Below are 25,099 nucleotides of genomic sequence, written 5' to 3' on the forward strand. Positions count from 1 at the left end.
CTGCATATTGCAATCTCATTTGGCTTCTCAGACAATATGGCCATCATCTATATACAAAAGTGCATCTAAAGCCATGTCCCTAAACACACATCTCTAAATGTCACCACAAGCATTTAGTATACATTTGTCCATAAATATAATAAACAACCAAGGGGACATCATGCATCCTTGTCTTGACGAATGCTCAATGTTGAACCATTTGTAAAGCATTTACTTATTCTCCTGGATGCTTTATCATATACTTACCACATTCAGCAAGCAAGCTTGAATTCCATATTCATATAAAATATTTCACAAGCCTGTTCACATCATTGTACACTTCTCTAAATCAACAAATGTGCAATAAGTTTTTCACATCTATTTCTTACTACCTTTGGAGTGAAAAAAATCTGACCTTCACATCCCTTTCTAGTATACAGTAAAGCCATGCTGCATGTCCAAAATTTTGGTCAGTTCATTTCTCATAACCTTTCTATCAGAATACTATCAATTCCCTTCCCAGACACAAATTAGTTCCCCTGTAGGTTTCTGCAATGTGTCTTGCAAGCTGTCCAATTTTTTTAAGGGGACAGTAGCATTGTTGCAGTCTTCAGACATAGATGCAGTCTTTGCACGTGTTAAAAATGTTGAACAGCTACTCCATAAACAAACTACAGTACATCCATATTTTATCTGATTTTAATATTTTTTCAGTTATGACATCCATATTTGCAGCCTTACTGTTTTAGTAGTGCTTAAGCCTCATGTTTTCAACAAGCATCTCTTTTTTTTAAGCAGGTACTCATCAGTCACCATTCTGATTTATTCCTGGGTCTTCAAATGGCTGAATCACCTTTTCTGTATTCTCTCTATGCAATTCCACTGATTCATTCACGCTACCTAATAGGCTTTTTCCCCTTTGGATCACATTTATTCAGAAAGTTGCACAATGTTCCCCAAAACTCATTTCTAGTTTTTCATTTATCACCATTTCCTGGAGTGCATTAATTTTGGTCCATAAGAACTGACTACCTTCAGATTTCTTACAACCTTTCCCTTTTCCTTAATTTCAGATCTTTCTTTCTTTCCATTCATTAATCCATGCTCTCTACTGTTTACCCCTCTTACACTGTCACAATCTTTCATATTCTAAGGTCATCAACAGTCAAGGGCATGGATAATGATCACTGCTGCTGGCCTTGGTTAGTTAAGCTTTCACACAATACTTTTAATAAGATAAAGAATAGACTAGGTTACCAGTTGAGCCTGTGTGTGTACATTTTGGCCAGTATGTCACAAGTGCAATGAAAGCCCACTTGTACTCTTAAGTATTGTACACAAGTTAGGATCTCTAATCTAGAGATGATCTTGCAAGCTAGCGTACTGTTGCTTGCATCTTTTCATCTAGGAGATATATGGAAACCATATATAACATCATGTTATATATACCATATAATATATTATTATATATTATATATACCATATATTACATTGTGTGGCGCAGAGTGGTAGGCGGCAGTATTGCAGCCGAAACTCTCCCCATGACCCAAGTTCGATCCCAGCGGAAGCTGGATTCTCGGGTAGCCAGCTCAAGTCGACTCAGCCTTCCATCCTTCTGAGGTCGGTAAAATGAGTACCCAGCTTGCTGGGGAAGATGACGACTGGGGAAGGCAATGGCAAGCCACCCCGCTATAGTCTGCCAAGAAAACGTGAAAGCGGCATCCCCCCAGAGGGTCAGACATGACTCGGTGCTTGCACAGGGGACCTTTCACCTTTCAATTCACATTTGGGGACACCTCACCCTAAGACATTTGTAGAAATAATTTCATCAGTATTTTAGTGTCCAGTATCCATCCTTACAACCTTCTGACATAGGTCAAACAGAAAAACTGATCTATCTAAGGGCACGCAGAAAGGTTTTGGTCATGGAAGGGATTTCAGTTTGCCTATCTATATATGCCAGCCAATCTCATGGAATCTGTGTCATATGAAACCCCTCTTTTTCTTCTGTTTTAGGCCCCAACTGCTTTGCTGAGACCATGGTTATTCCAGCAGGTCGAGAAGTGAAGACAGATGAATGTACTATATGCCACTGTACTTACGAAGAAGTTACTTGGCGAATTGAACGACAAGCTATGTGTACCAGACACGAATGCAAGCAAATTTAGATCTACTAATCCAGGGACTCAGGATATTTTTATAAAACGTTTCCATGCACCAGATGATTTTTGGAAAAACAAGAGTCAACCTCAGAGGATAATTTGGTTGAGGACCAAGTAGGCATCAGATATTTTGTTTTTGACAGGAAGAAATATATATGGCAACATTTGGACTTAAAATATTTATGTCAATGTAAGTGTTATATTTCCAAGTGAGTACTTTAAGATAGACTCACAGATTATATTATTTCTACAGTCCCATTAGAGTTTAAAATTAATGTTTTATATAGATGATACCAATTAAAATAATATAAATGGTTGCCTGTATTCTTGCATATCTGATCATGCATAAAATAAATAATATTTGTTATATGATATAGACTATTTTTATGAAGCAACAATAGGCATAGAAAAGGTAAATAAGAAAATTACATTATTATTATAACCACATAAATTTACAAGGGGTGAGGTGCTTACCTATTTAATGCAACAAAACATTTGTTGTTGACTTCCATGAGATAAGAATGTGAAATATGTGCACAATATGTGCCAATATTTCTTTTCTACTGACTTACCTTGGCATGAATATAATATGTGAGGAACTGGGCTACTTCATAATCTGCCTGATAATTTTCATATTCTGTTATAAAACAGATCAGTCTCCCATCAATAGTCTCGAAATATAAGTTGTGAATTTTCCATGGTTAAGCATTTAATACATATGAATAAATCACATAATTTATGCTGCTTTCTATTTTAACTTAATTGAAATTACTTTTCCTGATAGGCAAATAATGTCAGACAAGGCATATCCTCTTTCAACTATAAAATACGTAACATGTGATATTCCCACTAATATATAAATTATTTCTTAAAGTCAGATTGTCGATCACTTTGCAAGCCAAGTGCACTTATGGCATCATATTTAAGAACTGCAGACACACAACCAAAAATATTACAGTTCTTATGCTAGAAAATTATTGAAAGCTGGGAAATGCTGGCAACTCTTGCTGTATAAAAATGGACTTTTTAAAGAACCCCAATTAAGAGGGATTTTTAAGCATTTGATTAATTTAGGTATCATTCCCAAACAGTGTAAAGATTAGTATTTCTTTTCAACGTCATGGCTAAAGAATTGATAATTCCAATGAAAAACAGCTTTTTTCAAAGAAAAATGAAAATCAAATATACCTAAGCCCTTGACATATAAGAAGTGGGAGAGGATTGGTTTTTGAGCCTGCTCATTAATTAGCTTCCTGATGATTGTTTGGTTGTTTTATAAATAAATTTACATTAAATATTTTGAACATTTTTGAAGATTCTAAGGTTTTTCTCCTCTACTGTACTTTTATGATAGAATACAGGTAGTCCTCAACTTACAACCACAATTGGGATCGGAACTTAGGTTGCTAAGCAATGCAGTTGTTATGTGACACATCATATGACCGCGCCCAATTTTACTATCTTTTTTGCCATGGTTGTTAAGCAAATCACATGGTCATTAAGCGAATCCAGCTTACCCCATTGATTTTGCTTGTCAGAAGCTGGCTGGGAAGGTTGCAAATGTGACCCTGGAATGCTGCAACCATCATAAATGCATGCTGGTTTCCAAGCACCTGAATTTTGATCATGTGACCATGAGGATACTGCAACGGTCATAAGTGAGGACCTGTCATAAATCACTTTTTCCAGCACCATTGCAATTATGAACGGTCACTAAACAAATGGTCATAAGTCGAGGACTATCTGTAAAGATAGTTTCCCGGATAATTTACCTTAAAAATGAAAAGATTGTATTAGGTTCACTGAGAATACAATAACAACAACAGGTAATTTTTTCATGTTACCGTCTCTGAGGGGGAGAATCGTCTTCCTCTTGAGTAAATACAAGATTATTAGCATGGTCAATTAATTAACAGGATTTGGTCACTTTCACTACAGGTCGTAGCTAATACAATGTTGATCCAATACATCAACTCCTTAATATAGGTATTACCTTTTTAAGTAAACTTCGTAGATGGCAATTTGCAAAACAGAGAAACATGTGATGAAGGAAAGACACTAGTAAGCGTCTGTCATAGACTGTTCGAGCATGATTGCCCAGTCAACTACATTACTACTGCAGTTGTGGAGAAAGGCCATTTTAATATTCATCCATTATTTTAAAAAAAATAATTTTAAAAAATCTGCTAAAAATCAAGCAAAATGGGAACAAATATGGCAGGCTTGCACACTTATTTGAGTATTCCAGGTGCAGGATTTTTTTAAACAGAAAAAGCCTTCCACCTGGATCACTTCCAAACTTATTCTAGTGTATATACAAACTGGACCACAAAACAGCTTTTTAAAATTGGTTCTGTGATCATATGTAACTTAAAAAAATTATTAGAATTAGATAGCTATATGTAAGGGGCAACAGGTGAAATAGATTCCTATATTTCACCTATCAGAAAAGTCAGATGGTTCAGAATAATCTGTGCACAAAACCAATTTAATAAATCATCTCATGTAGATCAAATATGCAGAAGAGGTCCATAATTAAATGTTTTACTTTTTATGCCACTTCTTAATCAGATACAAAATATATGCAATGCTTTACTTTCTTAGTACATCTAATTCAGCATATATTTCTAATTTCCAACCAGGCAGATACCACTGAAAATTCAGAAATCGAGTGGGACGGGGAGAATGATTTATACTACTTTGTGACTTACATTTAGTACACTGTTTAAAATGTCTTTAGCCTTTCCTTTGGAGGCAAAAGTGTTCCACTGGCGTGACTGTCTTAGACTAATTCTTCCATAATATGGTAAACCTATGTTAGGACTGCAGATATAGTCATGTGATTGAAAAGTCAGTTTAAAGCAGCAGGAAAGGTCTCGATCCTCTTAAACTTGACCTTTGGCCCTGCTCCTTCCTTCCCAGGTGTGTGGCGCATCTTCTGCTTATGTGATACATAGCACTTCCTGTTGCCACCACCTATCTTCCTGAAGGAAAGGCACTAACCAGGCCAGCAGCTTCCAGAGGGGGGGGGGGGTGTCAAAAAAAGCAAAATAGTGACCATGACCACATGATCAAAGCCCCACCATTTTGACTTTTTGACACACTTGCATGGTTCTTCCTCCTCAACACTGACTTGTGAGAGAAATGGGGTTGAGCAATTTATTCACTCCTGAACAATTTACTCATCTGTAAACTGAGCATCCTGCTCATCATAATGGTGATAATGATGAAAAAGAATGAACTCTGTAGCATCACCTGGCCCTTGTACTTTTGACTTGTGTGGCCAGAGAAAAGCAGCTTGGTCTCCTTTTGAGATGAAAGTGACAGTGTAAATCTCATGACTTAAAAAAATAATTTTAATAAAATAAAGTAGAACTTTACAGTTGGATAGAATAAAGCATTTAATGCTGATAGGCTCATAAATAGCACTCCCAACCTCAGTCTCCAATAGAATGCTATGAAATTACTAGGCACAGATCCAGATGGATGGGATTTGAGATTCAAATAGCTTAGATGGAACAACATTCTTTGTGGAGTTTGCACAAAGACAACTTCTGATACAAATATCACTGGCAAATTCTTTCAAATGTTTAACAGATGCATTCAAAGTACCTGCTAGCATATCCTGAGTAATCCCTGATTCCGATAGATTTCAGAGTCAGTGTTTGGCACCTTCTCTAACCACCAGCGCAGAAACACTTAGTTGAGCTCTTCTCACAGTCAATATACATTATCCACAGAGTTTCCTATTCCTTGCTTACCCCTGGAATATTTGGGGGGCTCAGGAGGTTGTAAAAGCAGTGTAATGGTCTGTTACCCACCCCTGTGTTAGCAGGACAAAACAAAATCCATAAGAGTTATTGTTTCAACTTCTGGATTATTCCTTTAACAGTATGGTGACTATAGCCAGTTCAAGTATCTAATAAATACTGTATAGGGGAAATGGATGTATTAACCACATTTTAAGGTTAAAATAAAGTGACTGTGACAGCCAGTTTGGTGTAGTGGTTAAGGCACTGGGCTAGAAACTGGGAGACTGTGAGTTCTACTCCTGCCTTAGGCCCAAAGCCAGCTGGGTGACCTGGGGCCAGTCACTTTCTCTCAGCCCTAGGAAAAAGACAATGGCAAACCACTTCTGAAAAACCTTGCCAGGAAAACTGGAGGAACTTGTCCAGAGAGTCTGTGAGAATTGGACACGATCGAACGGATTAAAAAAAAAACTCACTATAGTTGTTTAAAAAAATTTAAACCTGCCACTGAATTACAAGAATAGAATATTCAAGCTTGTTTTTCATATGATTATGTAGGTAATACCTGCTTTTCTCAACTTCTGATAAAGCTTTATTTCTTTAGGATAATAAATAAACATTGATTCCCAAACATTTAACAAATATGGGATTTTGGAGGCAATAAGGGGATCAACCAAAAAGTACAGACAGTACATGTTTCAACTGAATAAAAACTGCCACATACATTCTCTTACATACATACATTGAGATTTTAAGTTCTACAAAGCTGAAACTGAGCTACAATGATATAAGACAACAATATTATGAAAAGACTACTTCACCCCGAAAAGGGATTCACCAGCTATTTTTAAAGTTTGGTTCCTACATACCACTGTTTTTTAAACCCTGAAGGAATATTGTCTCATTCTCACAAAACACTGACCCACTAAATTACTGCTGTGAGGAATATGGCCAGTTCTAAGTATCCATCTGTTAGAAGGCAAATTGGTGAGATTCTTCCGCTTCACTTTCTTTAGCCCACAGGATGCTATCTACCATCCCACTTTCCCACTGTATTTTTCCGGTGGCGTTTCCATACCCCAGCAGCTTTGTGATGTCCAGAATCCCTCCCTTCTGAGCATCATCCTCCCAGGTTGCCAGCCAAAATTGCCTCCAGCCAGCCAAGGGGGAAAAAGCAAAAAACACCAGCCAGTCAGTGCCCCACCACAGTTCATTCCTCATGGTTTATTTTCACAGGCTAAAAAAGTAACAAAACCTTATAGTGTCTCTCCAAATGGCAGGTGGGTGGGAATCCTAGCAGGTAGGATGAGGTGGGAGTTCTCATAAGTGGGAAATGACCAGTCCTATATCTCAAGGAATGGCTTTCCAGCATTTCTTCTGGAGGAGGGAAGTCCCTTAGGAGCCCCACAATGTAGTGCTAGCCTGAAATCAGAGCCATGGCAGGAGGAAGTCCTGGATAGTTGAGCATACTTTCAAACTAAGCACAGAATTTCAATTATATCCTTTTTTCCCCTAGAGAATGTCTGAGAAAAATACTATAGCAGCCTTTCTTTAAGACGTGACTGCAAAGACTCACGGAGATATCTCTAGAGGTTGCCTTTTACTATATATGTTACACCTGAATAGAAACAATATTAAAGATCTGGAAGTGTCATGGCCCAGGCTCTGAGCTCAGATTCTGAGTCTGAAGCAGCTGCTGCAGCTGAGCCTGTGGAATGTCAGTCTCAGGAAGGACAAAGCCAGACATCACATGAGGCTGATCAATCACAAGCACAACCTGAGCAGCTGGACCTGCCAGGTGACAATGACATAAGGCTCCCAGTCCCTGCAGAAACAAGTAGAAAGGAGAGCTGACCAGTGAAGGTCTATTAGACTACTCGCCAAGCAAAGGAACAAGCAGTCTGATTAGTGACAGCTCGCTGCAGCCTTATTTAAGAAGCAGCTCTTTCTGAAAATATCTTGACATCTGGCTTGTGTATGACATTTGTATGTGGATTCTGCTTCTTAGATCTCTGACCTTTTGGACTGGCTGACAACCTTGAAACCTTGGACCAAAGCAAACCTTGCAGGCAAGCCTCAGCTTTGTTTACATTCCTTTACTTCAGTGTAAATCCTTCAGCCTAGTAGTAAACTGATACTCACCTGAGAAACTGTGCGTGTGTGATTGAAGCCTGAAACAGGACAGGAAGCTTGAATTTGCAGTAAGTAGGCAGATACATGTCTACAGGAATCCTCACTTACCAACCACTTGTTCAGCAAATGTTCAAAGTTACAATGAAAAAGGAAACGACCAGTCCTCAAAGTTGCAGCCATTGGAATGTCCCTGCAGTCACATAATCATGATTCAGGTGCTTGGCAACCAATGTACATTTACAATGGTCATGGTATCCTGAAGTCACATGATCGCCATTTGCAACTTTCACAGCCGGCTTCTGACAAAGTCAATGTGGAAGCCAGCAGGAAGTCACAAGTCACGGTCATGTGACATTGTGCTTAACAACCTGTGCTGATTTGCTTAACGACTGCAACCAGAACTGATGTTGTTAGATGGCATGGTCACATGGTAAGTGAGGACTAGCTATATCTCCACTCAACCTTGCAAACAACAATTTTCACAAGTCTGTTCTGAAATATTTGTAAATTCAATTTTTTTTCCATATTAAGGTAGTGCTTCCATGGCATGAAAAATCACAAAAAGATAGGCCCTCTTGATTTCTGCTCAAATAGTACTTGTTTATGCCACAAAATATTCTTAATATAATCAAGTGGAGTCTTCTGAAAAATTTACCTACTTTATTTATTCCTATTTTATCTGGAGAAGCTCTTGAGAATGTGTGTGTTGCTAAGAAGAGAATAATAAAATAAATTCTGACACTAGCAGACAAAAATTCAGGAATAGAATTAGCAATTTGGAAGTGCAAATAATTGTGAAATAATTCTTAAGGATTAGCTAGCAGAACACAGTACAAATAATTAACTTAATACCTTGCGTACTTTCAAAAATGTCACTGATATTTTAAAATAAAAATAAGACTTTTAAGCCAAATATTTAACTACTTTAGAAGCTACATTGTTTCTTAAAAGATGAAATAGAAAATGAAAACCAGTAATATCCATTTTGAGAACGTTATTTTACTTCTGATAAAATAAAAATCAGGGTTTTTAAATTAAGCTTGTTCTTGCTTCAGTCAATATATTAAGTAATCAGGACATGGTCTTTAAAATGAAATTTGCATCTACTTTAATTAAAATATAAGTTATATTAGAATGAAAATACTTGATGATTTCCATATTTTGTATGCAGAGAATGTTAGTGTTTCCAGATTTGGCTAGAAAAGTAGGTTAATACTGAATCAATATTGAAAAATACAAAAAAAATCAGGAAATAATACTTACATTTCGCAAACTGTCACAGTGTAATTGGTTCAAACAAATTTAGAGCTCATCTGTCTGATTAAAATTTGACCTACTGAATGCAAATACAGTACAATCCCCATTAAAAACATACAGTAATGTTTTATGTTTTAATATGGACTTAGTGCCACTGTATTCCATATAGTCAAATATACAGCATATCTAAGATATTTGAAATCTGCGTAAGAAGATCATGACACCTACTTGGGAGTCTGCTTTGAAACAAAGTACTTGTCTATCGAGCAAACTTTCTCTTGGAATTAGCTGTCCTTGTGCTGAAGGAGAGTCCACCTTATAGCCAACAGTTAGAACAAGATTTTTTTTAAACCAATTTATTATATGAAATAGGAAGGTTGTTACTTGACATAACTCTTCTGAAGCATAAAGTTATACTAGCTCATTCCTTACCTGTTCTTCTCTCAGGACATAACTTTACTGAAAAATACAGGCAATTCCAGATGTTACACAGCAAGAGACAAATAGAATGAAAGAAGTTATCATTGTTGAATTCTGAAATAAATTTCTTAATTATAGCTTATATTCCCTTCCCTAGCTTATTTCAAAATGGTATTTGATAGCTTTTATATAATCTGCACAATATTAGTTATGTTGTTTATACATTTTCAGCAATAAAAATATTCTATTAAACTACATTATGCTTTTTGCTTTTATTTTTCATTAGCCTGAGAATGCCTTCTTGCATATGCTTTTTAAAAACTATAACAAGCTTCTCCAGACACACGTAGCTTGCTAATTGATATATTATTACTTAATTCTGAGAAACTAACCCACCCGTATTCTCCCCAAGAGGAAGGTTAAGATTAAAAAATTCAAAATGTGAAATGCTGAACAGTCTTTACTCTCATATCAGTTAGTATCTAGGAAGTAGGCCATTAACACCTTGCTATTAATGAAGAGTTATAAACTGGGACCTCCAAGAGCACCAGTCTGGTTGGAGCCAAACACTAGTAAAAAAGCTAATGTGTTCAGGAAATCCAGAATGTAACTGTAATTCATAACCAATGAATACAATTGTGTAGAGAACATTTGAGGTGAATAGCAAACTAGATAATCAAATAATCACTTAATGTTCAATCACTACAATTAGCAGTCTGCTAATTAACACTCTAAAGGCTTTCAGGTCCAGAGAGTGAAAATCCATAGGATATACATGAATTCATTATCTGATCTCTTTGGGCAACCAGAACTGGGCCCAACCAAACCTGATAAAAAGTATGGGACCTTTCCTCAGGAAGCATGGAGAGTGGGCAACCACCACAAGTGGTCCTGGGAAATCCCTTGCTAACAACTGATCTCAGCTGAAAGCATAAGATGTGTGGAGTTAAGAATCATTTGTACCAGGAACTGCATGCCTTTGTCTTACCAAGTGGCAAAGGTATCTGGCTGTTTTCGACTTTTCTGAAGGGAGGAAGATAAGGTCATACACAGCATGCAACTGATCACCCAATGGCAGTGCTCTAGACGTGTCTGCACAAGTAGAGATTGAAGTCGAAGAAGAAAGGCCTTTTCTGCAGGCTGTTGAGGAGTCAAAGTTCCAAGGTCACTGGCATCTTGTATATACTGAGGAAGGTGGCTGGTTGGCAGTCTTTCCCATGAATCCAGCCAAGATATGCTGTATTTGCCCATATGAATTCTTTCTCCTTTCCTGCTCTGGCTATTCAACATTCTGGTGCTTCTGGTTCCCCCCCACCCCACATATACTTTTAGAAGTAGTTAATGTATCACATGCCTCTAATTAAGTGCAATATAGATGTAGGACAGAAACAGCCATTAATATTGTACTGCAACAAACAAATGTAAAATAACAATATAACATTAGGAGTCTCTAGGCTAAAAGGCCTGTGACATGTAATAAAATCAACATTGGTATATTCAAATAAGCTTTTTTCCCTCTGCGTTTATACCATAACACTCTAAACATCAAGGGGTTTTATTATGTGAAGACTGACACAGCCTTAGAGCCATGCCCTCCCTGTATTCACTCATGGCCCTCCTTTGACTGCAGTTGCAGCTTTGGGGGAATGTGTTCATCAGCACTGATGCTCTTTTGACATGTTTCCCTGCCTATTAACATGCTTCTATAATGCTTATAGCATAGTGTGGGGTGTTAAGAAAGCGGGTCCCCTGGGGTCTTTCCTGTTACGCAGGTGTTCTAAACCTTTCGCTGCCCAGGAAGCAGGGGTAAAAAAAAAATGGATCAGACTGCATGTCAGTGGCTTGATTCCAACCACTTTTTAGTAAAAGAATAGAGAAAAGGAAAAATATGAGTGGGATGATTTTCAAAGCTGAATTCATTTCAGTGGAAGAGAATATATACAGTATGTAGCTCAGGGTTGAACTGTGGAGTCCTTGGTGCTCTCTGAGCTTGGTAGTTCGCTTACAGATATTTCATCACCCAACTAGGTAACATCATGAATGCTAGTGAATGTGGAGTTTGCTCTTTGTTTATACAGGTAGTCCTCAACTTACGACAGCAATTGGGACCAGAATTTCTGTCACTAATCAATGTGGTTGTAAAAACAAACAAACAAACAAATAAAAACACAGCTGCATCACTTAGCGACAGCAGTCCTGGTTGCCATCATTAACTGAATCCCATAAGTTACGCAAGGCAACTTCCTACCAGCTTCTGTGGTGGATTTTGGCACTGGCGCTGGTTCTCAGGAAGGAGGGAGTACATTCCAAGGAGGGGTAGCAATAAGAGGAGGCACAGTCCAGGAAGCAATGATGGGAAAGCTAAGAGGTTCAGAATAGCCCTGCCCTAGAGTTCTCCCAGGTTATTTCCCCTTAGGTTAGGTAGAGTAGCTTTAGTCTGGAAAGATTCTGTCTATACAGTGTGAGCAAATAAAGAACTGAAGTTTGAACAGACTGATTCTTTGTCATTCTTGAGCTGGGCCTGACAGCTTCCCACAATCAAAGTCAGTGGGGAAGCCAGCAGGAAGTTGCAAGTGGCTGCTGCTGAGTGGAGGAGAGTGCAAGGGGTGTAGTGACGGTGCAAGGGTATGTGCAAGAGGCACCACACAGGTCGGGAAGGGTGTATGGGGATGTGCGGGGGCGCACGAGAGGCACCACATGGGTTGGGAAGGGTGCATGGGGGTGCGTGAGTGGCCAGCACAAGCGTAGAAGGGCGGGGAGGGTGCGTGAGTGGGGGAGACTTATTCCAGTGACTTGCAACGTTCCCTGACAGCTTCCCCATGACTTTCTGGGGAAGCTGGCAAGGAAGGTTGCAAATGGCAATAATGTGATTGTGGGGTGCTTGGCAACTGGTCATAAGTGCGAATGGGTTGCAAAGCACCCAGATCACAATCACGTGACCGTGTAGGCATTACAATGGCCTAACTTTGGGGACTGGTCGTAAGTCCCTTCATTCATCACTGTTGTAACTCTGAATGGTTGCTGAACAAATGGTTGTAAGTAGAGGACTACCTATATACAGTAGCATGCCCTGCGAGTGCTGGTGGGGGTGTGGTTTTCTCCTTGGTAGTTCCTTGATTAGGATATTGTCTTCTGCTTGATCGTTTGTCGTTAATCCCTGCTTATCTGTGTGTTGGTTGCTGGACAGGATGTGTTCTGGTCTTTTTGTTTCCTTCTTAGCTTTTTGTTGTCTCTTTTGAATGGTGCATAAATATGGTTTATTTCTATGTGTCTAATGGTGGCTGATTGTCTGAATGCCAAGCTTCCAGGAATTCCCTCGCGTTTTTGGATTTGGCTTGGTCTAGGATCCTCACAGTTTCCCAGTTGAAATTGTGGTTGAGTCTGTGTGATGCCCCGATCCTTTGGCTATTAAATTAGAACTCCTCACACAAGTCACTTAGGAATATGAAGGAATCTTTATTAGAGCCAGCGATCCATTACACTTCAAAGATTAAAGAAAGCCCCACAGCTGGCGGCTTAAATTGCCAGGATTTCCCCCTCTCCATCAGCGAGTCGTGAGTTCCCCCACCCTCTCTTTCCCTTGCGGGCTTCAGATCTTGCCCAGCCTCAGCCATTGAAGCCGGCAATTTCTCCCTTTGATCTGTCCTTGGTGCTGAATTTCGCACCGCAGTCCTTTGATCACTGCAGCCTCGCGTTTAGCTAAAATCTTTCTGTGTGCATTCACACCCACCCTACAGGTTTGGCGGTTTTCACCAATTGCTCCCTACTTCCTGCTTTGGTGGCTTCACAGGAGGTTCCCCCATTTATGCCCATGATAGGATGTTTCTTCTTGGCGCCAGGCACCATGGCAGGATGCACAATCCTGACAGTCTGTCCATGTATTGTGAGATTAAGGAGTTCTCATTGTGTCTTCTGACTGCTACTTGGTGTTCATGGATGTGCTCTGCTAGTCTTCTGCCTGTCTGTCCTACACAGTGGCTGTTACAGTCCTTATACTGTACGTTGTAGATAACTCCTGTTTTTTCTTCTTGGTCTACTGGGTCTTTTGGGTTACTTAAGATGCTTTGGATGGCATTAGTTGGTTTGCATGCTACAGTGATGCCTTGTGGTTGTAATAGTCTGTTCTGATGGTTGTTTCTGATATGTTTTTGATGTATGGTACTATTAGCCTTTTCATAGCTTTTGTTGGTTGTGCTGTAGTGGGTTGAGCAATCAGGCACTTTGTGATGAAATTGCATGGGTATCAATTTTGTTGGAAGATGTTCTCTGTTTTCTTTTTCTGATGTTTTCTTTTTCTGGTGTTCCTGGTTGCTAAAATGTTTGTGCTCTTTTGAATAATGTTCTTACACAACTCTTCTTGTGGGAGGTTGTGTTGTCACTTTGGTAATGGAGCACTTAGTGTGCATTGTTTTTCAACAGACTTGCATTTCTAATTTGCCATTGTTTCCTCTGCTGATGAGGATATCCAGGAAGAGTAGTGTGCTGTTGTTTTCTTTTGAATTTTATTCCTCTGAAGATGTTGTCGATTGTTTCATGTGTCTTCTGTAGTTGTTCCTTTTTTATTATGACAAAGGTGTTGTCTACATACCAGATCCATACTTTCAGTTGTATGTGTGGGAGTGCCATAGCTTCTAGATGCTGCATTACAGTCTCTGCTATGAGTCCTGAGAGTGGTGATCCCATGGGAGTTCCTCTGATTGGTTGGTATAGCTGTCCATCATACTGAAAGTAGGTAGTGAGGCAGAGGTTGATGAAGTCCATGATTCTGGGTATTTCCATCTTAGTGCATTTGGCTAGGTTGGGTGTCTTTTGTAGTACTGCTGACATGCATTCTTTTGCTAGTTCTGGATCTATGGATGTGAAGAGTGCTGTGACATTGAAACTATGATTTCATCTTCTATTTTTAGGTCTTTGATTTTCTGGAGGCACTGTTGCGGGGAATTGATAGACTATTCACCCCCCTCTTTGAGATGTCCAAGCTTTTTTGTTAAGTTCTTTGGCTATGTTGTAAGTTGAATTCATTTCTTTGACAGAATTCGTGTACTCCCAAGTCTGGGCAAAATCATTTAATGTTACAAAGAGAAACCTTCCAGAAGAGATCTGTTTTTCCTGAATTAAAATCCAGCATCACAAAAGAGCAGGGCACGTTATTTATAGATTGAGGGTTGCACAAATGGAAAGTGTGTTTTGTTTTGTACCATCCCTCACCTAGAATAATCCAATACATCCATATTTCAGATCCTCAGTTTTCAGTCAAAAGGCAGGCCAGAAAACTTCTCTACATCCCTGAAGCAGAACTGAAGGCCATAGAGGAGAGGATTATCAATTGCTACTGATCTTGATGGCTGTACATTACCTCCCAAAAGTCTGCTGCTAGATGCTAGAGTTCTTACTTACTAGGTGACTTGATTTCTGGGCCACAGCCTATAACTTCAGAGTAAAAGGCAAGAAACATTACTTAATTAGAGTCTGAATTTCTGCTATCCTGTTACTCATTGATGTGATTACACGATTTAGGTGTATTGCACCATGGGAAAGTTTTCCTTGTTTAGCATTTATAAGTTTCTATATCTTTTGATCCTTTTAAGAACTATGTTGATGCATACACTTTTATTGGATATTTTATAATAAAATTTAACTAACTGGTATTAGCAGTGGGGCTGTGGGGAAGGAATTAGTAGAAGTGGGCTATTTCCTTCCTGTCCCACTTGTGAGTTTCCCTAGTGCTCTGGTTACAAACTATGCTCCCAAGCACTTTCTCTATTCTTTTGAGCCCTCTTAGAACCAAGAATTTCAAGGGAGTTCTACCCAACCGGACAGACTGGAAGTTAAGTCCAGCCTAGTTAATCAACAGTGAGCATCCCAACTCACTACTTTTGCCACTCACAGTAATTCTTTCCTTTATTGTGGCAAGATTCTGGGAAAATCATGCAGAACCAGTGGACTTGATAACTGGAGTTTGGCTTATTTTCTTTTTAACAATGCTTTTCATAATTTTACCCTTACAGATATCATTAACTAGCCTGTATTAACCTGAATCTCCCCCTTTAAAAAAAAAAAAGGGAGGGGATGGGGAGTTGCATTGGCCATTTCCCAGTCAGGAGCAGATGCTGATTTTAAGAAAAAGTTGCCTATTCTTGTTAGTTCAGCAATTTCCCATTTCAGCTTTAGGATCTCTCAGATGAATACCATCTGGAGCCAGGAATGTGTTTATTTTTAATTAGTCACTTAGACTTATAACCTAAGTTTATTAATTTTATTACTAATAAGTTGGCTTTCATTTATCAATTAGGCTTATAACTTTCCTGTCACTGGAAGTGTCATTTGTTCCCCTCCTGAAAGTGCCAGCTCAAATATGGCCATTGCCATCTGTCCTACATATGTATGTTAATGGACTCTTTCATCAGGAACTGAAATTTGATTCCTATCTGTTGAAGTATACTTTTATTGCCATATTATCTGTCCTTGTAAGAATGTGAAAATCTTCCAGCAGATGAAAAAACTGTCAAGAAGGCTGAGAAATGGCTCTATGTTCCAGCAAACTGATATTTAACTAGGACTCCTTTGTGGACCATACACCCTGAATATAATGACCATGGTAGAGTATGCCAACCCTTTTAGGCATCCATCTCTTTCCTAGAAAAAGCTTCATCCACCATTTCATAAAATATTGTGGTGCCACGTTACATTGTGGGCTGCCTTATACAAAATTATTCTACCAGTCCTGTGAGACCACCTAGAAAGTGCTTAAGGTCTCATCTCTGTGAAAGGGGCATGGACCAGAAGACAGGCCTTTTCTGACTGCCCAATATTGTGGAATATTCCATAAGTGCATTTGGCCTGTTTCCTTTTGGCTTTCCAGAAGGTACCGAAGAATGTTTTTTAAAGTGGCCCACTTGATCCAGTGGTGCCAGGGCAGGCATTATCATCTTCATTTTTATGTAAGGGAATGGATGGGTTCGGTTGTTTTAAGGGTATAATTTTATGGTTTTGTACATTATCCAGAATCATTTTGAGAAGGTGTACTTACTTGTAAAATCAGTCAGTCAGTCAGTATCCATAAACACAGATGAAGACTGAAATTGTTGAAGATGCCTTCTTAAGTTTCCAGAAGAAAAAAATCTAGAAAAAGCATCCCGGATTGCCCATGCAGCTTACATGGAAAAGCAAACTTCTCTCTGCACATGCCCAGTAATTTCAGAAATGAATCTACACACATTGCCAAACCAACACTTACTTCAGTTTTTAAAGTGATTACACAAGAGTACAGCTATTTTTGTGCAATTCCACTCATGTCAATCTGAAAATTTTCATGTTCATTGTAAATGTTGCTCTTCAAATAGATATTCACTCCTTCTAAAGGTGCAAACTAGAAGAGCACTCCCTAATTCAAAATTATTATTGGAAACAACAGCCTTTGAGATTGATTTGAAGGTTTGAAAACAGTTTGAAAATAGAGCAGCTGAACTGTTAACCAGCCCTGCAGGATAAATTCATTTTATCCTAATGGCGTGTTGTGTACCATCGCATGTATGGACTTACTTCAAACTACTGGTTTCAACTTTTCAAGCCAGGTTTCATCACCAATTCTAGCTTCCCAGACCCTATCATTAAAATATGTAAATGTTCCCTAGATCCCTTCACCAAATGAAGTGAGTTAGATAGCCACAAGAAAGATGACTCTGTAATACTGAGAACCCAACACAGGTCTACTTTGCTCCTAAATGATGTTCTTCCTCACTAACAGAATTTATTCAGGCATTCAAAATAATGAAGAGTACTAGATAACTATCAACCACTTACCCATATCCCCTTTTTGGTGAAACATTAGAACAGAGCTTGGCAGTACAGCTAGAGAAATCAGCTTTTTAGACTGTGCTGTAGGATTTCCATCTGCTTGGGGATTAATGTAGTATTAATTGCCTTGATTAGAGAGGAAAGGGAGAGTGCAATCCTCTTAGTTGTGTTTAACCCATGCCTTCTGGTAACATCGTCCAGGGTATCTTACTAAAAACATTTTTAAAAGTCAACTTGGGTTTGAAAATGTATAGCCACTCATGCTGTATCTTGTAATTTCAGTTGTGTCACTGAACTGCAGCATCAAGTGGGGGGAACAGGGGGGAGCAGAATGCTGAAAGCAAGCCCTGCCCCTTTTCTATTTGCATCGTACGCACAGTGTGATGTTGCATCATCTGGATGAAAGCCAGCCTGCCTCTGCAGGCACCCATGCTTCTATACTGGTTTACATAACTAAGTGGTATACAGTTCAAAGTTAAAAATAAAGATTATGGGCCTATTTTTTTCTCCTACTGCTTTAATATGATGCAATTATACTGTCCTTTATTTTGTGTTGTTCATTTATATACCACAGAAATCTAGTTAAGATTACTGATAGTGTGCATGTAATATATACACGTGGTTGGCTCATATTTTGAGAATAAAGGTCAATATGCATGTTTATTGTATTCATTGTAGTTCTAGAGAAGTCCTCCTTTATTCTGTAACTCTCATTCAGCGTGCAGTTAGTATGCAGTCCTAGATATAGGAAATGAGTGAACAGAAGGCAGTCAGCTTAAATGACTCTACTGGACAGCCTTTCTTAAGCTCACTATGTATCACCTGGAAGTTTGGCATAGTGCTTATGGGTAGAAGAACATTTTGGCAATGTGGGCATTATCCAACTTGAAAAAGAACCAGTAAGGTTATTTGTGAGCAACTTGATATTGAGAAAGCACAATGAGTTTAAAAGTGTCAAGTTACAATTTTCTATTTTAATAACTATAGAGAAGAATCATCCAATCAAAATACCACATCACTGATAGAACAGGATAAAATGAAGGCCAGCGACAAAATTACTTTTGTAAGACAGTAACTGATAAATGCGTAAGAGCTCAGATGGTTTTCTTACCAGATATGCTCCGAACCTCTAAACACCCAAAAGGAGAATATGAGAAACATTTCTAAAAGAGTGGTGAATGAGGTTTTCCATTTATGTCAATTGGAAGGGGGCTGGTTTCTATTATATTTTAAGTTGTAGCAGAAACAAAATCAGTGGAAACCTTGCTTAACAGATTAATCTAATGTAATGAGTATTGCTTACTTTTTCTTACATAGTGTTATTTAATAATTTTACACTGAAAAGCAAAATCATCTTAACGGAAGTATGGAACAACTCATTTTCTCCTCACACGGTACTGACTCAGGATCTAACAATATCTGTACGCCACAAGAGTATGAGAAAATGAAGATGATTCCTGTATTATGTTGTCTTGATTCCTACCTATGGTGTTAAATTTCCTAAGACCAAAGGTATTTGGAGCTAAAATGTAATGGTATGCCGAAACTGCCAGGGGAATATAACAATTTTGTCTGCCAATGATCAAATAGTATTTTTCATAATGTAATATAAATCTCAGATTTTTTTGAAAAATCCTTTTATTTGGATTACAAAGTTATAAAGTACATGAATGTTACTACATATAGCAAAAGGATTATGCTGACATTCTAGTAACAATGTTTGGTTCCATATGCCAGACTTCTGTTGCACTGAAGACAATGAGTTCCTTCGTGAGGGTTGAATGATCCTGGACTGCAAACCACTATAGCAAAAGAAGGCAAAACAAAACAAAACAAAAATAATAAAATGTTATGAAATGCATTACAATTTGCTGTAAACAAATGAAGATTCTAATTTTAAAGCCAATTAACAGTTAATTGCTTCAAGATTTTTTAACAAGTCCAGTCTACATGGGATTTTATCTTCTAAAGTGGGGTTTCAACATACAACAATTCTTTAAGAAAAAAATAAAATAAATAGGACCATCATAGCTGAACAGAACTTTGAGAAGACTCCATTAGCAACACAGTGCATGTAGCTAACTTTTCTGTCCCATCCCATCATATTCTCTTTGGGATTTACCTTCCACTCTGGGACTGAGTATGAATAATTACAGGAACAGAACATCTGGTATTGTGTTTCTTCTGTATTTTTTTTTGTACTGTGTAACCTCAGATAAATGTTTCCCAACTGGTACCAAACTGAAATATTAATCTCATAATATTATGGATGTACTATTTATCATTATAGTTGGCTTGGTTTGTTATGTGGATGTATTTTCAACAACTCTTACAAGCAAAAGCATTAAAACTGGGTCTTTGACTGATGTCTCTAACAACGTCAATGAACTTTAGCAAATGTGGTAAGACAAGCTCAGGGTCTGCATTGTTCATTTGCTTCCAAGCCTAGGATCTTCTTGAGTATGCTCTATATGCTAAAAACTGAGAGTTTGCATTCTTCCTGGTAGTCAGAAAAATTCAAGTTTGGGAGACTCATCCACATCTTATTCTAAAGCCCATTTTTTTGTATTTTAACAATGGCAAATTTAAAGGCGGAAGAAAAAATGCACTGAAAGGAAAAATGCTTTTTAACAACAAAGCACCAAACCAAGACAAGAATAGAAATAACAATTTTGGATCATTTGTAATCACAATATACTAATCTGCACTCCTGTTTATCTGTCTTTTTTTCTGGATATGCTTCAACTGTCTTTTCAACTTAAAAAAAGATTTGTTCAGATACAGCCCTTTCAGCTTAATCATGATTTATTAGACTGGGAATGAAACGTTTGTCAGCTGATTCCCCCTCCCCCCCCCCCACACACACACTTCTCTCATGTACCAGAACTGAAGACTTCAGGAAATTATTAACAATTTCTACTTATGTCCATACCAGAAAACTATGGTTTAATCTTGGAGGAAGAGGAGGTGCAGGCATAGTGTTCATACTCAAATTCATCACTCTTGGTTTCTTAAACCAAGACTGTTGAACATTAACTGATCCCAAGTAGTCATTGTAAATATTTAAAGGATACTACAGTACTGTGCAAAAGTTTTAGGCAGGTGTGAAAAAATGCTGTAAAGTAAGAATGCTTTCAAAAATATATATTGTAGTTTATGTTTATCAATTTACAAAATGCAAAGTGAGCAAACAGAAGAAAAATCTAAATCAAATCAATATGTGGTGTGATCACCCTTTGCCTTCAAAACAGCATCAATTCTTACACTTGCACACTTTGTACACTTGCACAAAGTCAGGGATCTTGTAGGATTAGAGTCAGGTGTATGATTAACAAATTATAGGAAGCAGGTGCTAATGATCATCAATTTCATATGTAGGTTGAAACACAGTCATTTACTGAAACAGAAACAGCTGTGTAGGAGGCTTAAAACTGGGTGAGGAACAGCCAAACTCTGCTACTAAGGTGAGGTTGTGGAGGACAGTTTCATGTCACAAGTCATCCACCATGGCAAGACTGAGCACAGCAACAAGACACAAGGTAGTTATACTGCATCAGCAAGGTCTCTCCCAGGCAAAAATTTCAAAGCAGACTATGGTTTCAAGATGTGCTGTTCAAGCTCTTTTGAAGAAGCACAAAGAAACGGGCAACGTTGAGGACCGCAGATGCAGTGGTCAGCCATGGAAACTTAATGCAGCAGATGAAAGACACATCATGCTTACTTCCCTTCGACACTGGAAGATGTTCAGCAGTGCCATCAGCAGAGAACTGGCAGAAACCAGTGGGACCAAGGTATACCCATCTACTGTCCGGAGAAGTCTGGCCAGAAGTGGTCTTCATGGAAGAATTGTGGCCAAAAAGCCATACCTCTGACGTGGAAACAAGGCTAAGTGACTCAACTATGCACAAAAACATAGGAACTTGAGTGCAGAAAAATGGCAGCAGGTGCTCTGGACTGGTGAGTCAAAATTTAAAATATTTGGCTGTCACAGGAAGCAGTTCGTTTGCCGAAGAGCTGGAAAGCAGTACAATAAGGAGTGTCTGCAGGCAACAGTGAAGCAAGGTAGACGTTCCTTGCAAGTTTGGGGCTGCATTTCTGCAAATCGAGTTGGAGATTTTGGTCAGGATCAACACCATTGATCCTGACCAAATCTGAGAAATACAGGCAGATACTTATCCATCATGCCATACCATTATTCTGCAGCAGGGTCATTGTCCTGCTGCAGAATAAATTTGGGGAAGCATGTGATTGGCCCTAAATTTATTCTGCAGCAGGACAACGACCCCAAACATACAGCCAATGTCATTGAGAACTATCTTCAGCGTAAAGAAGAACAAGGAGTCCTGGAAGTGATGATTTGGCCCCCACAGAGCCCTGATCTCAACATCATAGAGTCTTTCTGGGATTACATGAAGAGACAGAAGGATTTGAGGCAGCCGACATCCACAGGATGCTTTTTGAAAGCATTCTTACTTTATGCAGCATTTTTCACACCTGCCTAAAAATTTTGCACACTAGCATACATCAAAATTTAATACTGCGACAAATTAATTGCGTACTGTAATTTTAGTCTCCTAGGTGAAAGCAAGCTATAAACAAAAGTCTGAGTAGGTAAACTGGTACTTATTGAGATCTATGCTAGAAACAAATATTTCTTTATACAATGAACAATTGCAACTCAAGAGCCTTACAGGACCATAAAGTTCCTTGACACTGTTTCAACCTGACATCACAAAATATCCTACCTCATATATTTTATGAATGCCTGGCATGCCATTTCATACTTCACAAATCTTTTACTGTACTAAAACAAGCACTTGTGTCTTGTGACATTTGCTGATTCCCGTTTTCAGAACTAGAACAATATATATTCTATAATTATTCTTTATAGAGTAATGCTACTTCCATTCCCCCTTTCAAAACATAAAAAATGAAAGCATATTTTAAAGTCTCTTTCACAATAGACTCTGCTTCAGTGCACCTAGTTAACCCAAGATGGCTGTACCAGCAGCCTAGAAGCCTACCTATACTGGATAAAATTTGATAAAATAAATGCCTACTCCCATGAGTTTTGGAATAAGACATAAATCCTTAATCCCCCCAAAAGAACATTTTTTTTTCATTCACACTCCAAAATTTTACTTAGTCAATCAGCATAATGATAGAGCTGTGATTCTTCTTTTATATCATTTGTTCAAACTTACTCCATCACAATCAACTTTGCATAATAACCAGTGTTGAATTATACTATTTCATTAGCAAAAAGTAAAGGTTAGGCACCGAAATCCAGAGAGAGAGAAAGAAGAAAATATCCCAAGTACCACTGAAAATGTTTTATTGTCTAAAGGCTTGATGCATTTATGACAAAATCCATTACCAAGCACTCTGTGTTTACTGGCAAAAACATACTTAACATTAACTGAGGAAGGCTTCAGTCTAAGAGACTCAAGGTAGTTTTACTAAGATTTAGCCATGGAGCAGCAACTGTTCTGCATACTTACATAATAGATAAGATCATAATTTCTGTATTTTATTTGTATAGTGCACATTCCAACTTTCCAAGGTTATTTACCAGTGGGTATTCTAGTACTCATCTATGAATGCACGCAAAGGGGTTCTAGTTGAGGTTTGAAATATTCCAGAACTTAAGACTGTTTGGTAGAAGCCCTGCCCATGCCACAGTATGTCATATAAAAGGGAAGATCTCCTCTCAACTACTCAATCCAATAACCACCACAGTGGATTTAACCCAAGATTCTGACCTTCAGCCCAAACAAGAGGACAAACATATTCTCTGAATTCAAAGATGATCATGGGTTAATCATTACAAGCAAAGTTCTACAAAGGCCACAGCAAGTTCAAAAATGCTAATTAAACTTCTTAGTTACAACCACCCTTGCTCTCTGCACTCCATCTTGAAGGTCCACAAGGCAAAAATTGCACCAGTGTTAACATATGGTGCCAAACTGTGGGGCCTATCAAAGGCCTCCTTACTTGAACAAAATCAAGCACACTTTTTAAGGACCATTCTGGGGACTGACAGGAATACACCCGCAGCAGCAGTAAGAGCTGAGACAGGCACCCATTCCATTTATAGTCTATCAGTAACCAAAGTCTTCAACCACTGGTGGAGGATTCTCCCAATGGAACATGATAGACTACCAAAAATGTGCCTTGAAGAACAGATGGGCACACCTCAACCCACCACATGGATCAATCAATTCCTCCAAGCTATCGCATTCCTTGGCTTTTCATCACAATATTTAATTTCTGCCGGAGATCAGGCCAAGGCAATACTCAAACGAAGAGTCTTGGATGTTAATGCCCAAACAGACATTGAGTCGCTTGCACACAATAGGGCTTCGAAATGGCTGACCAAGAATAAACTGTCCTTTCAGTTAGAAAAATATCTGACACTGGGTCTGACTCAATACCATAGGATAGCTCTAACTAGAGCAAGATCTGAGCAGCTAGATTCTATGGTCAAATATGGATGATTCCACCAAGTGCCTTACCTTGAAAGGACATGTGTTTGTGGAGCATCCGAAGTAGAGGACATTGTACATGTCCTATTTAACTGCCAACTATATGCCCCACCAAGGGCTCAGTACCTTCAGACATTGATAGAACCACATACTGGGACCATAACAAAAGACTACATTACTTCCTCCAGGGCACAAATATGTATGTGGTCAATAGAACTGTTAAGTTTCTAGTTAGGGCTGTCCAACTAAGATCGCAATTTATAGAACACATTGGGGTGGCATGTAAAGGTGATGAATTCATTTAAACTCACATTGTTTCTGTATTTTATTACTCATTTTATTATATTTTGCATTTTTATCTTACAATTTTGACTCTATTTTATCCTACTGTATTTTATTGTATTTTATCTTACCATAGTATATTTTATCTTACTGTACTGTATTTTATCTGTTTTATGGTATCATATTTTATATTTTATATCTTGTAGTGGCTGATGTCCAACTTCTTGATATGGTCGTTTGACTAATCAATAAAGTTATTCATACTTGAAGAAACACAGCTGAAGTGAAATACGTAGCTTTCTCATTTTAGACTGTAAGATTCATATAAATGAATCCACACTCACCATGAAAGTAGGTAGTCTAGGAGAGTACTGAGGACACTATTGCATAAAGACTACATCCTGCTGACATCACAATTGGAGGCAATGACATCTGATTAAATTTGAAGGTTGCAGCCCAGCAAATGTACAAAAGAAGCATATTACTCAAAATAAGGCTAACAAAGCCACTATCTGAACTGAGTATCTCATAAGGACAGGACAAGGGTGTTTCACCAAATCATAGCACTAATGAGTAATACCAATCACCCATTTCTGAAATTCTGTTACATGACAGGGAATCCGCACTCAATTCTGCCATAAAGCAACAGAATCTGCAGATTTTAGCTCAAAGAAGCAGCGCATTTTATATATCAAGATCAGGCAGAGAACACTCTAAAAGTATCAAAGATTCAGATGAGACAATTTGAAATTTTAAAACGGATGATAATGTACTGATCTTGGAAATTCAAGGCAGGCTGGAGGCCACTGTTCTTGGCATGGTGAAAACCTAAAAC

The 25,099-nt window shown here is 38.3% G+C and overlaps 2 protein-coding genes across 2 annotated transcripts in view; one reads left to right on the forward strand and one right to left on the reverse strand.

Moving 5' to 3' along the window:
* VWC2 (von Willebrand factor C domain containing 2) overlaps positions 1-2,572 on the forward strand; it is a 54,429-nt gene extending 51,857 nt beyond the window's left edge. The window contains exon 4 of the mRNA XM_063301958.1: positions 1,996-2,572. Within this exon, the coding sequence (XP_063158028.1) occupies positions 1,996-2,147 (152 nt within the window). The 3' untranslated portion in view covers positions 2,148-2,572. The remainder of the gene's footprint in view (positions 1-1,995) is intronic.
* A 16,553-nt stretch (positions 2,573-19,125) lies between these two features.
* ZPBP (zona pellucida binding protein) overlaps positions 19,126-25,099 on the reverse strand; it is a 30,821-nt gene continuing 24,847 nt past the window's right edge. The window contains exon 8 of the mRNA XM_063301959.1: positions 19,126-19,299. Coding sequence (XP_063158029.1) covers positions 19,205-19,299 — 95 coding nt within the window. The 3' untranslated portion in view covers positions 19,126-19,204. The remainder of the gene's footprint in view (positions 19,300-25,099) is intronic.

This window comes from Candoia aspera, chromosome 4 (assembly GCF_035149785.1).
Source record: "Candoia aspera isolate rCanAsp1 chromosome 4, rCanAsp1.hap2, whole genome shotgun sequence".
Lineage (NCBI taxonomy): Eukaryota > Metazoa > Chordata > Lepidosauria > Squamata > Boidae > Candoia > Candoia aspera.